Here is a 16,014-nt window from a genome sequence, read left to right as displayed (position 1 = left end):
ATTACTCCGTCTGGATGGGGATGATCATAATTTCCACTGAATGTTCTTCGCAGTTGATGAATTCAATTCAATGTAATTACACCAAAAAGCCAAAAAACCGTGTGCAAAAAACACGAATCCTTCATGAATTGGCCCATGTTTTCCCTCGCTCTGAATGAACACTGAAATGAAGAGAAAAAAAAATGAACAGCATGAGGGGAAAAAAAGTCTTCATCTACAGTTGTCACTGCGAATGGAATCGTGTGGAATGCCAGGAGTTCGAATAGTGTGATGCGATATCGGAATCACCGTGTACCGAGGTTTGAATGTGGCCACAAGTTTTTAGCGCCAACTAGGTAGCGGAAGATCACAAGATAAAAGCGTGATAGGTGGGCATGAAAAAAAGTACGAAATGGTCTCTTGAAGAGAAAAAAAAAGACGCCAAAATAAATGTTGAAAAAACAGGAGTGAACGAATGGAGCTGAGAATGGGGTAAAATGCCAGGTACTTAATTGCATTTGTCACGAGGGTGTAGCCATTGGGTATCTATTGCCCGGAGAATCACGAGGGGTGAGATAACAATTGAGAGAATGAATCGACCACTGGATGGCATGCGGGTACAATGAGATGTTCACCTTCATCTCTCTCGTTGTCGAGACGGAATTATTCATTCCAGATGCTGTAAAATTGTTGACACTCCTGATTGCTTCGGCGAAATATTTGACTTTCTTTTTGTTGATTCATCTTGAAAATCAGGGGAGATGTGCACGAAGGGTGGAATAAAATGTCAGCCCTCGAATTTACGGAGCAAACAATAAACCAAATCCATGGGAATTTTATACAAGTTGACTGTTCAATCAATACCGGATGTCTGCTTTAAACATCGGAATTCTAATCAGCGATGAGAATTTGGGATAGTTAAACAACTCTACAATCATCCAAATGTATTTCAACTTGTGGAATATTCGGAGTCCGTTATCGTTTCGCAATCTCAAACAGAATGTGACTTGAAATTTCCCAAATTATATATCCCCTTATCTGTAACCTTGGTTTTCACTGGCTACTCATAATTTTACGAGAGCCACATTCACCCCTTTTGCAAATACTTGGGCTCGATGCTTTGTCTGAAGTTGTTATATCCACCTCATACTCCTTGATTCAACGTTTTCACCATCTCTACATCCGAAGCTTCCATCCACTTCCTGAATTTTCTCTCTCATTTTCATTTCATCTTAATTATTCAAGGGACGCGAATATAAGGAGAGAGATGAGATCGAGTTTCACTTGCCCCTCGGTATCACTGTCCCACGTGCCCACACAATTTTTTGGTGATAGAGAGCGTGCAGACACGAAATGGAGATTTTCCTTTCACCCTCGTATCTTTCAATGAATAAATTTCATTTTCCCGGGGTTGAATGATTTATGGATTTTTTGCAGTTTAGGGTTGTACCGGTGGCTTTTAACGTTTAGATTAATTCTTAGGGCTTCAACCAAAAAATTGTTGATTAATTCTCAATGGAATTGGAAGAATTTATTATGTTTTTGTTTAACTCATCAGTTGTTTTTTTTTTATTTCAGGTGGACACTCCTGACAGTGTACTACAGAGTGGCCTGGGGCTTGGTTCTGACATGGGACACACCATCCTCAGGTCCATGGTGGATCCCCGGGATTACGACAGACTCAAGTATTTCCAGATGAATGGGGGACAAGCCAACAGCTTCGAGGAAACCATCCACAGGGTACTCTAAAATATATTCACGTATTTCTTACGGCAACCCGACATTTCCCCGGTGAATGAATATTTTCTCAACCTCGCAGAATCCATTGGAAAATGTCTTATCAGCTTATCATTAGCTCTCCATGGTTCAACGATTCTCTTCAATTCACCGCAGCCAGTCACTTCTTTTTTAAAGTTGAATAAAAAAAAAGAAGTGACACAGTCCCTTTTTATCGCACCGCATTATGCCACACTTTTTACGATTACCATAAATTTAACTCGGTGACTTGCTGGGGTTGAGGTACCACACACACGAGAATCGCTTCCTTCATGTCTGTCTCTCAACTTTTTCCGTGAATGTGTCTGCCGAGTGGAATGTAGTAAATTCAGTTTCTGGGGCATTTGCATTTTTGTTAATTCAGGAAAAAATGTCTCTGTGAATGCAGTAAGAGAAAAAAATACCGGTGAATGGAGAAAATGGGGATTCAAGAGGGGAATTCATCTTAAGTAGATGGTATTGACGATTTTCCTTTTCACCTCAATGAATTTTCCCTCAATGGAATCAATATATTTTCCCATGCGAACGTAAATTTATTGCAATCGCCCAACAAGTCAAATTTCATTCCTGTTAATTATCCATTTATCTAAAAACTGATCGATTTATCGGAGAAACATTGAAGAACTTTTTTTGCAGCTGATTAAATTTCCGGCAAAAAAGATCTTTTCAGATTTAGTCAGCAAATCAATAGTTTCGAGATTAATTTACATTTCAATCCGATTCATTTCATTTCATCACTTTTTTATTAACGAAAACTTTGGGATTCGTTTTAATAAAAATTTTTATTTTCAGTTAAAGGTGCAGGATGCCTTGAGGAAAAAAGAGCGCTTCCACAAAGAACACGAAGAAGTGAGTTTAACTGTTTATTGATTTTAATATGCATGAGGAGTCCAGAAATTTAACACCGAAGAATATTTCTCGCCGAGATATTTCCATTCGATCGAAACAAACAATTTTTCAAATCCACCCAACACTTAAATTCCCCATAATCGAACCATAACAATAGGTTACGATATTTACACACCAGAAACACGAGCTGACGTATTCGCACGTATGAATCATGTGATCACATCACGTGTAAAAGCCTCACGCGATGGATTTCCATTCCAAATGGTATTTTCTATTGACGTTTAGTTGGCAATTGCACGCGACACGATTACATTCTCACATTACATAATTCTCGTTCATTACACGATCCTCACGTTTAATTGATCGATCCATCGAGTGGAAGTTAAAAGTCGAGTTGATAACATGATCGGTGAAACGATAAAGCTCATCATACCCAAAAAAATAAAATAAAAATACGGCTTGAGCCAGAAATTAGCATGCGGTAGGAAGAAATTTCATGATTGTCCATGCAATACACTTTGCACAGGGATATGAGTAGCTACGATGCCTCTCTTATTATGTAAAGTAGACCGAGAGATCGAGGGTATGATATTCGTCCTCAAAGCGAATGTAGATGCGTCATGAATTCGTTGCACGAAATTATTATCGTGAATACGTGATTTTTTTCCTCGGTTCGGGGGTGTAGTTCAATTATGGGTTTATTTCGGTGAATGCACAATTGTATTATAGATATATTTTTATCTGATTCTCCACGTTCGGGGAAATGACATCGAGTAAATCAAGTATTTCCATCTGAGTAAGAGATCTTGTGGGGTTTTTCTTTAAAGAAAAGCTGATTATTCATTCTGTTTGTGATTCGGGAAAATTGAAGAATCTAGAGTTATTTTTTGATACTCTAAATTAATAATTTAGTTAATGGGTACCTCACCTCTTTGTCACCGTAACATTTATTATTTCAACACCAAAAAAATCGGTTCCTGTCAAATCTCTCTTTTAACGGCGATCGAAAAGTTGAAACTTGTCACGGTCAAGAATTTTCCGGGAGAAAAATCAACGACAAAACAAGTCCAGAACTGAGATTATCCCGGATCAGCCTAGAAAGCCTCCCACCACCTCCAAAAAACTTCTTATCCACCCTATCCCGAAAACTAAAGCTAAAGACTTTATCAGAGAACTCAGCAAAACGAATTTCCAAAGTTCTTTTTCACTTTTTTCCCCCCATCGATCCTAAGCCTTCATTTTATTTTCCATTGATTGAATAAATTGCCTCTATCGTGCTTAAAAGCACTCCACAAACTTTCGACCTTAAACAATTTCCAAGATAAAGTGAGCAAAAAGAAAAATCCCCTGCAGCGACAGAAATCTCGTATTACCGCAAACAACAAAACGACGTGGCGAAAAAAAAAGAAACGGGAAGAGACTAATAAAATGTCACTGCCTCTTTCGCAAGTTTGTGAGTGGACTCGATGAAATTGGTAGAAACTATCTCATCCAAAACGTGAAAGGGGGGAAAAAAGGGAGCGTACAAATGGGTGAGCAGAATAGGAAAGAAGTTGCCTTTGAGACTGCAAGCAATATGGAAATAAAGGTTGGCATTCCCGTAAAAGTTTTAGTGTCACCTACCAACCGCAGGTTTACGATTCCCTCGAGTACGCTCACTGCTCTTCTCCACCATTTTCCCATACTTCAGGAGTAGACAGAGAAAGGCGAAAAAAAAATGTCGAGGCTCCCTCGTATTTTTCCATTCGCCTCCCAAAGAATTCAGCCACGTCCATTTTTATCCACTGCCATTGGGAGTATCTCCGACAATTCTCATCTCGCATTTACTAGTCATTTCTCTCTCACCTTGAGGGGTTGAACATCTACTTGTAGTATAAGCATTTCGCCTTCGTCCATTACTCAGATACCCCCCGGGCCGATTTCAACTTCGATAATTACTCTGGAAACCTCCGTCGAAATAACTTGTTTCGGGGGGAAAACTATGGGACTAGATGAAAAAAACATTGAGGAAAAACGTGAGGGGTGAGGTGTTATGGCGCACTTGGGAGGAAACTATCGCTTGTGATTACTGGAACTTTTTTTTTACGGGGATAGGCTGTTACTAAAATGAGGGGATTATTCTCGGTCTTATTTGAACGAGATTGGGGGATACGGAGGACATGATTTAAGATTATTCAGGATTTTGGGAAAAATTGGTGCGTGAGGTATTCGTGGTGAAAAAGTATATTCTAATATAATGCGTTTAGCTGAGCCATCACGCATGAATATTGTAAAAAAATATTGACAATTTAGATAATATATAAATCGATTTGATACCGAATATATATAGGTAGGAATTCCCTCCGATATCTCAATTTTCTGTTTCAGATTCTGAGAGACATTCGACAGGGTCTAATGCAGTTGGGAAGAGACGGTCGCGGTCAAAATCCAGGAGGTACGTAAGCAGGCCAATTCTCGGGCATAAAATTCCACCGGGAATATCCAGAAGTAGAAATGTTCCTCTCAACGTTCCTGATGTGTTCCCTCACCTTTCGACTTTTATCCAGACGAATAAAACAGAAAGGGAAGATATTCGAACGACTGGGGACACCGAAGCCCCACATATAGTTCATCTAATCTTGTTATCGTAAACACCCGTCGCGTCCCCAACTTTTTTTTGTGTCTAACCCTCTTTTTTTCCCTCTCAATGGACGTATATGCTGAAAACCCATGTCCATCAAGAACCCCCAGTGTCTATCTTCCATCTGACCGTGAAAATTTTCGAATTGACAGTGATTGAATTTTTATTATTCTTCCTTTCCTTTTTATCGGGCTCTTATTAGATGACACGTATATGTACGACGAGGATGCGAGGTGCGGGGGCTCCAGTGGCCTTGGACCAGGACCCGGTGGACAGCACTGGTATGACGAGCCACCTTACGAATCTGATCCTGAGGATTTTCTCATGGGAGCCAGTGGTGGACCTGTGCCCACAGCTACTATTCAGAATGGAAGGTAAACGTCGAGATATTCAATTGATATGGAATGAAATTACTGAGTCGCTGTGAGAGTCCCTACGACTTTTACGAAAATAATATCACGGAATTAACAGACAAATCCTTCTAATTCTTTCAGGGTGTGCTTCACCCTAAACCTTCGACCAGAGAATCGTGGCGAGGGTGTGATATCCCTTCGGACAGCCGGCGACATAAGTCTCCCTCGTGATCGTTCACGAAAAGCTGCCATGTCGACAATGAGAGGTCTCATTGTCCCTCAGGGACACAACAATCCGCCAACTATCATTCCACTCACGCATTCCAGGGCATCACGCGAGAGTGGTGATTACGCCAGCAGTGACGTACAGGTCAGTCAAATATATCAATTTTATTTCTCATCAATCAACCCCTCTCGTCAATTCTATCGTTCGTTTATTTTACTCGTTGGTTTACTCTTGTGAATGCGCGTGGACGTTAGAATTTCGAAACTCTTACGAATAATTTAGATGATGTTCATTCGATTGTTTAGTAAACGCGTTGATTTTCGATGAGAGTTTGAGCCTGTGGGTGACGATTTTTATCGAACTAGTCAGTGGAGATCCTGGAAGAATAATTTATTTGCGTTAAATTCATGGATTTATTGGAAATTCTATATTTATTGCAGCGAAATTCATTAATTCTCAAAACAATTAATTGAAACCGAATGAATAATTCATTCGTTGTGTTCACTCGTTTTCATTTCAATTTCACAAGGCATTTATTAGAACTCAGTGAAATGTAATATTACCACGTAAAAATGAAGGGCTTCGTGGCTAATTAAAAGCTACATTTTAATGTTTCGAGAAAACTAGCCAAATATTCAAAATTCTGGTATGACCATAACATCAAAATTCAGAATGGCAAAATCGTTTCACGAGATTCTTCTATTAATTGCAGATTATTTTTTTTTCATTGTAAAATTATGAAAGACTTAGGAGAAATTTTATCTGATTTTATACATGAGTTTGTAATTGTGGAGGGATATAATACGTGATTTTTTTCTCCCATTGGATTATTCTCCTCTAAACACAGAGTGAATGGAAAAAAAAAATGAGAAAAACCCCAGGCGAGAATGGCCCTTTGCTCCTTCGTCACACTTTAGCGCGAAGTACGAACGTGAATAACCTATTCATCGACGTGGAACGTTGCCAATTTTCCCTGACTCAGTATGAGTTGGTGAGTTCATCCCCAATGGAAATAGGCGGTAGTGAGAAAAGGAAGGGGTTGAGGGGTGCAAGTACAGTGGACTAGAGAGAGAAAGATTGTGGACCATCTGGAATCCGATGAAAATTTTGCATCTCTCCAGAGTATTCCCTTCATTCCCATTCCCCTTCCGCATTTTACTTCATCCATATCCCACCCATCGTATCGTTTGCGCTGCATCGATATGAGAATTTTAGACCCCCATCCCACCCCAACAGCCGAAGGCTTTCATATACATTCCAATTCATAGTTTAATCAATTTCTAACGACGCACATTTTTTACGGAAAAAGAAGCCGAGGGGGCAGAATGAAAATTCGTATCAAAGAATTTTTTATGAAATTCCAGCCGTTAGTGAGGATTTTATTTGCATCTGTTGGCACTGGGGTTCGAGGGCCAAATTAAATTGCACCAATTTGAAATGATAATTGAGAAAGAGAAAAATTGATGAGTGGAAAATCGTTGGCTCATTTGAATTTATCGGAATTAATTTCATTTAATAGTCCAGAATGTACTCTTTATTACGAGATATTATGAATAATTTATTTGAATTTATCGATCAATTCTTCACCGTCTTCTCGTCGTGCGTATTATTGAAAATTTTCCGGAGACTCAATCAATCGTCAGCTTAAGGCAATTATTAAAACAGTTTGTTGTAACAGATTGTTTACTCCCATCAAATCTTCCCCTTCATGTGGACAATTGTTAATCAGCTGTGAGTTGAAGACAGAAATGACAGAATTAAAAAAAATACTTCAGAATGTGAGCTCGAGACTGTCGACAGTGTCGGTGGACAGGAGCGAGAAGTTAATGATTGGTCAACTTCACCACTGTCCCCAGTACCATCGTCAACGTCACCAATCAACCAACAATTACCAATGCCACTTGTCGTCACCCCGTAGCAATCAACGTCATCCTGTAGCAACTACCTCAGCTAGTATCACAAGTACTGCGGTCAAATCGTCGATATCCATTCCACACCGTAGCAAACACGACTACGTTCGTATTTTGGGTAGAAGTTATTTTAGTAGATAGAGAAACTAATCACACCCTCATATCATTCCACACGTCATCTCGGTTATTTCATTGAAAGCATCTCTCGTTTTGCCATTATCGATCAAATTTATATCCCCAAAATCGATATTTTCGGGAGAATTTCAACCCAAGATGTTGACAAACTCACGTAAACACCCAAATAATGGGAAAAATCCCTCGTTATTTTGCTCAACTCAAACACCCGTTGACGCAATCATTATTTCCACCGAAAACCGATCCGAGATATCGCATCTCCATCGTAAAACAACCGAGAATGCTGATGTATATTTAGTGTTGCACACGATGTACCTTCATGAATATAGATTTTCCGTGAATGGGTCTTTGAGTCTGGGGGATTAAGGGGATGAAGGGTACATGTGTGCCACACGGAAAATGCCTCCGATCATGTTTCCCCGAAGACGTGGGGATTTATCACTTATTTTCAAAGATTGAGCTCACGTGAAACCTCAATTACGTGATCTTTCCGTTATCACCCCAATTCTCAAACGACTCATTTGATTATCCAGGATTAATGAAAAAAAATTATCGGAAAAACTTGCACGCATCTTAATAGCTGTCGAATTTATTACGTTTCCCCTTAATTGTCAAATTCCTACTGTATTAGGACCCCGCAAACTCTCCACCGCTGCTACAGACAGACGCAAATGACGACTGAATAAATAATCAAACTGTATTCTCATGTTCATCAACACTATTCTGCCACAGCCATTAGTTATTCATTAATAATCGCCTCGCTTTCAAACCCTCTTATTAAATCACTATTATTTTTTACTTCTCATTATTCTTCATTAATTTGGATTCAGTGATCAAGTGGTATAACGTAACCACAAAGTATTGGCCCTCAGGGATTTATAATAATCGAATTATTACGACAAAGATGAAAGGAAAATGATCAAACATTTTCTGTGAAGCTGTTGAGACGAGCGTAAAATATTAATCACCATCTGTACATATTTATCACTCGATTACTGAATCATTTCGCCAAGATCTCTATTCTCCAAGTATGAATGGATTTTTAGAGTCGGAGCAGCGGTGAGGAGGGGCTATCACCAAGCCAATCAAGTGATTACGAGGACCAGGAGGAATTAGAGAATCAACACTCGGCAGCAATTCATACAGTACGTTCTATCCATCTCCTTTTCAATCTATGAGTTTCCCTTTTTAAGCTATTGCATTAACCCTGCATTAACAATCTCCAGTAATTGCACTAATTCAATGTCCAAAAAAGCATGAACTATTTCCATTCCCCTGTACAACATACAGACACAAATCCACCGACCAATCGACATTATTGATTAACGATTCTGGAAATGTATTTCGATTGATTGTCTGACGTCGCACAATTACGGGACTGATTTTTTTATATTGTGAAATTGTGATAATTATTTATAGAGGATTGAATGATTATGTATTGCAGTCAGAGGCCAGCGCTCTTCTGGAGGGCGATGCGAGGGCTGGAATAGCTGGAAGAGCAAGAAACTTGAGGCACGATGTACAAAGGAAAATTACGAGGCTCAGACAGGACAGAGCGTCCTCCGAGGCATTTCCATGTAGTGCGAGTAGTGTTGAGAGTCTACCCAGCGGTAGTGGATCGAGTACACAGGCATTGGTAAGAGCTGGTAGCAATCACAGCTCGATATCCTGTGAGGATAGGGATGCGGCTAGTCCTACATCCATTGGACCTGTCCTTTGTCGAGCCAAAGCACTCGTGGATTATACACCGAGCCCCTATGACAAGGATGCCTTGAAATTTAAGGTGAGTCTCATCGGTTCTACTCTAAAAACACCATTAAACTTCAGAGGTATCAATTTCTCATAATTATCCACGTGTGATCTATCTTTATTATCGAAACCAAAGTCTCGATTCCAGTGCGCATCGATTTTTTATTCAACGACCAGCAATTCGAGATGAATTTCGTCGTCATTTTTCACTCATCTACTTTGGAATCTATGAATTAAGCTATTCATTAATTAATCACCTTACGTCGCGCAACAAAAGAAAATACTATTTTCTGTTAATTCATTCTGCTTCAGTTAATTATCTTGAAAGTTATTAGAGCTGCGCGTGGTGTGAACTTATTTATTTGATATTCATTAACGAATGGACGAGTTAGAAGAATAATTTCATTTGATTTTGGTATTCTAGAAGGGCGACGTGATTGATGTAGTACAGATGAATACAAGTGGCCTCTGGAAAGGAGTGGTTCACAGTCGTATTGGCCACTTCAAGTTTATAAATGTTGAGATACTAAACGAACGAGTGCCTCGTCGTGGTGAGCCGGAGAGAGGTAAATGGGGACAAAGATATAGACAAAAACCAGGTTCAGTTCAAGAGCTCTTACAGAGAATGAATCTTCAGGTGAGTTTTTTTTCTCGCTCTTCTATTTCTCTTTTTCCGGTGAGGAGGGGGGGGACAATATCTTGCACCCAACTCTGAACGATTTACATTTGCATCACTCCAAATGCAAAGCAGGATTTACTGTTCCCGTCTTTCCATCGCATTCGTTCTATTTCTTCCTTTCTGTCCACCTTATCTACTGCCTCGGATTATTTTTTTTTTCGTTTCCAATTTTTTCTGTTCCTCTGGCAGTATCTCAAGGTGGCCTCAACACAATTCTCGATTTTTCCCCTTGCTTACAATTCTGGGAGTTTATCCCCTCAAATTTCCATGAATAACATTATTGAGAGCGTAAATAGGGGAGTGAGTACAGACCGCGACAATATTGTCATTAACAAATGGTGAAGCGTTTTGTACGGCAATCAAAATTTATTTTGGTGTTTGATTGCAGGAGCACATACCGGTGTTTGTTCTGAATGGTTATGAAGACCTGGAGCTGTTCAGAGAACTCGAGCCGGCGGATCTTGATTATCTGCGTATTCATCATCCGGAGCACAGGGCCAAGATACTCACGGCCGTGCAATTACTTCATGATCTTCAGTGTAAGTATTGGAAATTTTTAATAACATTTGTTAAATAATCGTTACAAATACGAATATAATAGTATTTGACTATCCCGAAACCGAATCAATTGAATTCTGAATAACCCATTGCATTTTTAACAGCCGGAAGTGAAGGTGATTTGGCCTCGAGTTCCGAAGGCGACGAGATGAACCGTCTCGCCCTGACGGGTCAAACCCCAGGTCACTGTTCACCCTTCAACCGCCGCCAATTTCCCCGTGACTCTGGCTGCTACGACGCGCACAAAAATCCACGACGAACAATAAGCCCAGAAACCGGTAAACTATCACGGGAGAACAATCTCAATTCAGCGGTGCAAAAGAGCAGCGAGGCAACGGTGCACGTCGACGCCAAAGAAGATTATCACCCGAACATTCCAAATTCCAGTGGTGGACTGAAGGAAGGACAATTCGAAAAGTCACCGCAACTCCGTACAGCGACTGGTAACGTAAGATTTATTGCAAAACGGGGTAATTTTGGTGATACTGTGGTTATTGGCGATGATGTTAGTCCTGGTAAATTGGCAATGTCTAAGTATGGAGTTGGTGGTAGTAGTGATCTTGGAATTGGTTGCGAAACAGTTAATGCAACGGCTAGTATTAATCAGCGGGGATGTTTGAGCGAAAAGTCGAGTGATTCTGGTGTTAGTTCGTCAAGTATAAGTTCAGCACCACCACCTAGGGACAAAGTACTTGTAACAGCTGTTGTCGATTCATCAACCAAGACGTTTGGTAATTTTGCCAGGGGCTCACCCACGTCACAAGGGTCGAGTAAACAGAATGATAGTAGTTATCCGTAAATACACCAGTTGATTAATTCTCTCGTATTTGAAATTGAATACAGAAATTGCATATTCTCACTTTCATTTTTCGAGACGTCACGTTGCTCAGATTATTATATTTAGAGATGTCCTCGATTGAGGAAAAATGGATAGAATTCCGACGTTGTGACGTCAAAAGTAAAATTGAATCTGAAGAATAATGTAAATTTCCTATTCACTCACGGTTTTCTCGATTATTTTCACAAAATCCTTTTATTTCATGAAAAATCGAACAGTCGTATAAATTCCATTGCGTTGCGATCGCGACTCTTGAGGATAGAACTGGGTATGAGGATATAATGGAAATAGAAAAGCCATTTGATGGGCAATTTATTTCTCCATGCACTTGAAATATATTCAGGAGAAAAAAAATGACGTCCTTATTTAACTTCAAAGAGATATGGTAAATGTGGAGGATCTTTGTAAAGCTCGTTGGAACGAGTAGAAAGGCCTAGGGTATACCACTGACTCAGTGAGTTATACTTGTGATAGTAGATCGATTTAGGTAGGATCGAAGGATTATTGCAATAAATTAATGAGCAGAAAATATCAAGAGATTTAAAATACCATCGATAGACCATTTGTCGGTCGCTTTATTGTTCTTATGTATGATTATTTAATATTTACCGAACTCGAGACCAATTTGAATCAACTGACGATTCAACAATCACAACTGCCAATAGAAACGCTCAAACTCATTCTTTTATACATTTTTTAATGACAAAAGTCACAACTTATTGATCTAGGAGAATAACATATCTCGTGGTAATTTATTTAAAGAGTTTTTTGATATTGTTTTATCTTTTTTGTACGTTGTATTTGGTGATCGCCAGCTGAACAGCTTGAATTGTATTGAGTACTGACGATCGACAATCTCATGTTATCGTTGTTACTAATTGCAATCAACGATGACGGTGTACATACTGTATATCATCAACAATAGCAATTAATCGTTGAAAGTTGAATGTCAAGAACGGAGAGAAAAATTAGAGGGATCCGTGTAAATATCCAATAACAAGAGGTGTAAATGTTTTTTTTTTCATTGGTTTCAACTCTGCCAAATCTGACTAGATTCTGTCTAATAAATTGACGGAAGACGATGAAACAAAAATGAGGATAATTACGTAGATATGTGGATATATTAATGAATGCAAGTTTGATCTTATGTGTATCTGTATAGTGTAATTTATAACAGCATGTAACGGTTGGACTCTGTAAATAGACGATGTACGAATGAAATTGACTTGGTTGAGTAATCAAAGTCAAGAATTAACGAGTTTCACTTAATCGTTGCATGTTTGCATTTTTCCATCATTATCGAGTTTCGTAGAGGTTAGTTTACACAGATGTAAATGCTTACCAACGACTCAATCAAACGATAAACTAGACCAGTGTCTAGTGACAAAGTCCCAATGAGTGGTCAATGAAATGACGGGTACAGGGGACAAATTGTTTTTTTTTTTTGAATCACAAATTGAAAACAAATATTGATTTATATCTGGATTAAGTTGACTGACAGGCTTCGGTGATGTTGCTACATATAGAATTTATCCGTTCCATCGATCACAGAAAATCGCAGTGTGTAGAGTTAATTAAGGAAGATGAAACTAATTAAGATGTTAATCAGTGACGAGTTTATGAGATTACAATTTAATAATCGAAAGAGAAAGAGAATAGACACAATAGTGATTTTATTAGCTCGACAACGATGATATTGGAAGCGCCCAAGTAGTTCGGTGTGAAATTCATTTTTGTAGCAATTACGATTGGAGAAGAGAAGAAATCATTAAAATACCTATAACCCATCAGAATATCAATCGTTTGAATGACTAATGAATTCTTCCTCAATCAAAGACTTCGCATCGGTTTTTTGAAAAATTCTCTCAGATATGACGAACGATTGGTGTCAAATGAAATTAAATGACGGAACACTCATTTAGATTTTAGCGATCTAGTCCATAATTGCAAATTAAATGAAATTTTTGTAAATAATGAGCAGAGCAAAAATAAAAAAAAATAACGAAACAATAAGAGAAGAATGAAACATTTTTTAGCTGCGCCAGTGTGTGCGTTACTTTTTATATGATCCGATTTATTGATTCATTGCGGGACTAGTTACGGAATCTTAAATAAGAGCGACAATGAGCAGTGAAAAAAAAAATTAAAAATACAAGTCTTAAGTCTTTGTAATGAATTCGATCATTGTTAATTTATTGACTGTGAATAGAAAAATAAAGAATGGAAGAATAAAAATGAAATCACGTTGTCGGAGTATTCAGTTCTCCGTGACTTTTCCCTCTCATTACCAATTTACTCGGCTCCACTAGTTGACTACTAAATCCCTAATTCATGCAAATAGATACCAGCATTTAATGGCATTAAGATAATTGCTCTGTTAATTATTTATACCACTTTCTTGGCGTCATGAAACTTGGGGAAAATCCTTTAACTGTTCGGTGCAAGATAACACACCATTGCTCCCCCATTTTCACCGAGTCAACTGCAATTCTACGTGCTGCCTTGTACTTTCTCTCTCTCTTGTTACATTCTGAGGGGAATGTACCCTACTGATAACGATGTACGACGTTATTTGTTAAGCCTCGAGAGAGGGAAAGTTTGGGGACGAGTGAATATAAAGTCAGGGTGTCAGCCCTCGGTCACTATTGCACTTTACCAACTCTCGCCATTTTGGTTTCGATAATGGAAAATTGATCAGCTGAAATTAATTCGTCTGCATTCGAAAAAATTCCTGTATTTCAATCAAATAAAATTTATCTGACTAAAATAGAATTCGTTATATCTTTAAAATGAAATGATTTTTTTGTTTTAAAGCCATTAGGTAATTTGATATGGTAATAATATAATTTTCCCTCAGAAAACTGGATCTCGTCTCGTATAATTACAACGGCTTGCCTTCAGCTCGTCACAATCTGCCACAAGGCATCTACTGTCTAAATATAATTCCAGCTGGCTCATGTATAAAGGTGCATTTACCGTACGGGTAAATGGTAGAATGGCGGTGGCATGGGATGGTGGGAAAGAGTGACGAGGGGAATAAAATTCGATGCACCGAAAATACCCCTGGGGCAATTACATCGTGACATGGTGGACGCACCTCCTGTACCGAGCTGCTCTCGTCGTTAAGCGTGAAATCTTTAATTGCATCGTTGGTTAATGTTTTAAGGTAGCGGCTAAAAGAGATAGAGAAAGAGAATGTATTCTTGGTTTCTCTCGTTATCCATCTTCTACTTTACTATTACGCAGTAGAGCCGACACCACCTGGGGCAGTTTAACCAGCCCAAGTGTTCCTGTCTGACTCTGGCCTCCTGGGTGGGACTGCCCACTGGATCTCTTAATCTTAATGCACCTGGTTTCATGTGAGGTGAGAGATCCAGTAAATCACTGGAGGTGGAAAAAAAATATAAAAAAAAAACAGAAGAACTTGTCCTTTGCTGAAATTTTCGCCTGAAATACATGATAATTCATTTTTGCAGCTAGGAAGACTTGTCAGCAGAGTCCCAGAGTTCCAAAATTCCAGAATTCCAGAGATGCATTTATTCTCCAGTAATCGGCTGTTCGCCAATCTTCATTGACTTGATTTTCATTGAAGTTATGAAGGGCCAAGGGCACACATCAAAGCGGAATTAATACGAATAAAAAAAATAGCGAAAATATTGGAATAGCTCCTCTACTTTTCTGTGCTCCTCATACAAATTTGGAATAAATACGGATAAAAAAAATAGCGAAAATCATGTAATACCTCCTTTATTTTCCTGTGCTCCTGATACAAATTTGAAATGAATACGAATAAAAAACTTGCGGAAATCATGGAATACCTCTTCTATCTTTTTGTGCTCCTAATACAAATTTGAAATGAATACGAATAAAGAAAAATAGCGAAAACCATGGAATACCTTCTCTATCTTTCTGTGCTCCTGATACAAATTTGAAATGAATACGAATAAAGAAAAATAGCGAAAACCATGGAATACCTCCACTATCTTTCTGTGCTCCTGATACAAATTTGAAATGAATACGAATAAAGAAACATAGCGAAAACCATGGAATACCTCCACTATCTTTCTGTGCTCCTGATACAAATTTGAAATAAATACGAATAAAGAAAAATAGCGAAAACCATGGAATACCTCCACTATCTTTCTGTGCTCCTGATACAAATTTGAAATAAATACGAATCCTGTATAAAAAGAGAGATGGGCCATTAATCGAACATGGCGGATTTCATGGAGATAATCGATTGTAACTATTCTCGATATATCGATCATGGGAATTTTTCATATGGGCATGCGCATAACCAATATCATATGCGCATGCGTATAACAATTGCAGGAGTCGAATT

At 38.7% G+C, this 16,014-nt stretch overlaps 1 protein-coding gene across 4 annotated transcripts in view; it reads left to right on the top strand.

The window, feature by feature from the left end:
• LOC105271464 (SAM and SH3 domain-containing protein 1) overlaps positions 1-15,379 on the top strand; it is a 136,363-nt gene extending 120,984 nt beyond the window's left edge. Inside the window, exons 6-18 of one of the 4 annotated variants that reach the window (XR_892652.1) lie at positions 1,558-1,719; positions 2,548-2,604; positions 4,972-5,038; positions 5,427-5,598; positions 5,719-5,947; positions 7,579-7,818; positions 8,895-8,993; positions 9,293-9,631; positions 10,022-10,234; positions 10,665-10,815; positions 10,939-11,277; positions 14,530-15,036; positions 15,149-15,379. Coding sequence is in view for 3 of the 4 variants with exons in the window: in XM_011313031.1 (XP_011311333.1) it covers positions 1,558-1,719; positions 2,548-2,604; positions 4,972-5,038; positions 5,427-5,598; positions 5,719-5,947; positions 7,579-7,818; positions 8,895-8,993; positions 9,293-9,631; positions 10,022-10,234; positions 10,665-10,815; positions 10,939-11,633 (2,424 nt within the window). In the remaining variant the exon portion in view is untranslated. Of the gene's footprint in view, positions 1-1,557; positions 1,720-2,547; positions 2,605-4,971; positions 5,039-5,426; positions 5,599-5,718; positions 5,948-7,578; positions 7,819-8,894; positions 8,994-9,292; positions 9,632-10,021; positions 10,235-10,664; positions 10,816-10,938; positions 13,913-14,529; positions 15,037-15,148 lie in introns of those variants that run through there. The other 3 variants (XM_011313031.1, XM_011313040.1, XM_011313053.1) reach the window with 3 other exon arrangements.
• The last annotated feature ends 635 nt before the right edge of the window (positions 15,380-16,014 follow it).

This window comes from Fopius arisanus, unplaced genomic scaffold (assembly GCF_000806365.1).
Source record: "Fopius arisanus strain USDA-PBARC FA_bdor unplaced genomic scaffold, ASM80636v1 scaffold00004, whole genome shotgun sequence".
Lineage (NCBI taxonomy): Eukaryota > Metazoa > Arthropoda > Insecta > Hymenoptera > Braconidae > Fopius > Fopius arisanus.
The sequence above is the reverse complement of the archived record's forward strand: the minus strand, read 5'-3'. Positions and strand labels throughout refer to the sequence as shown.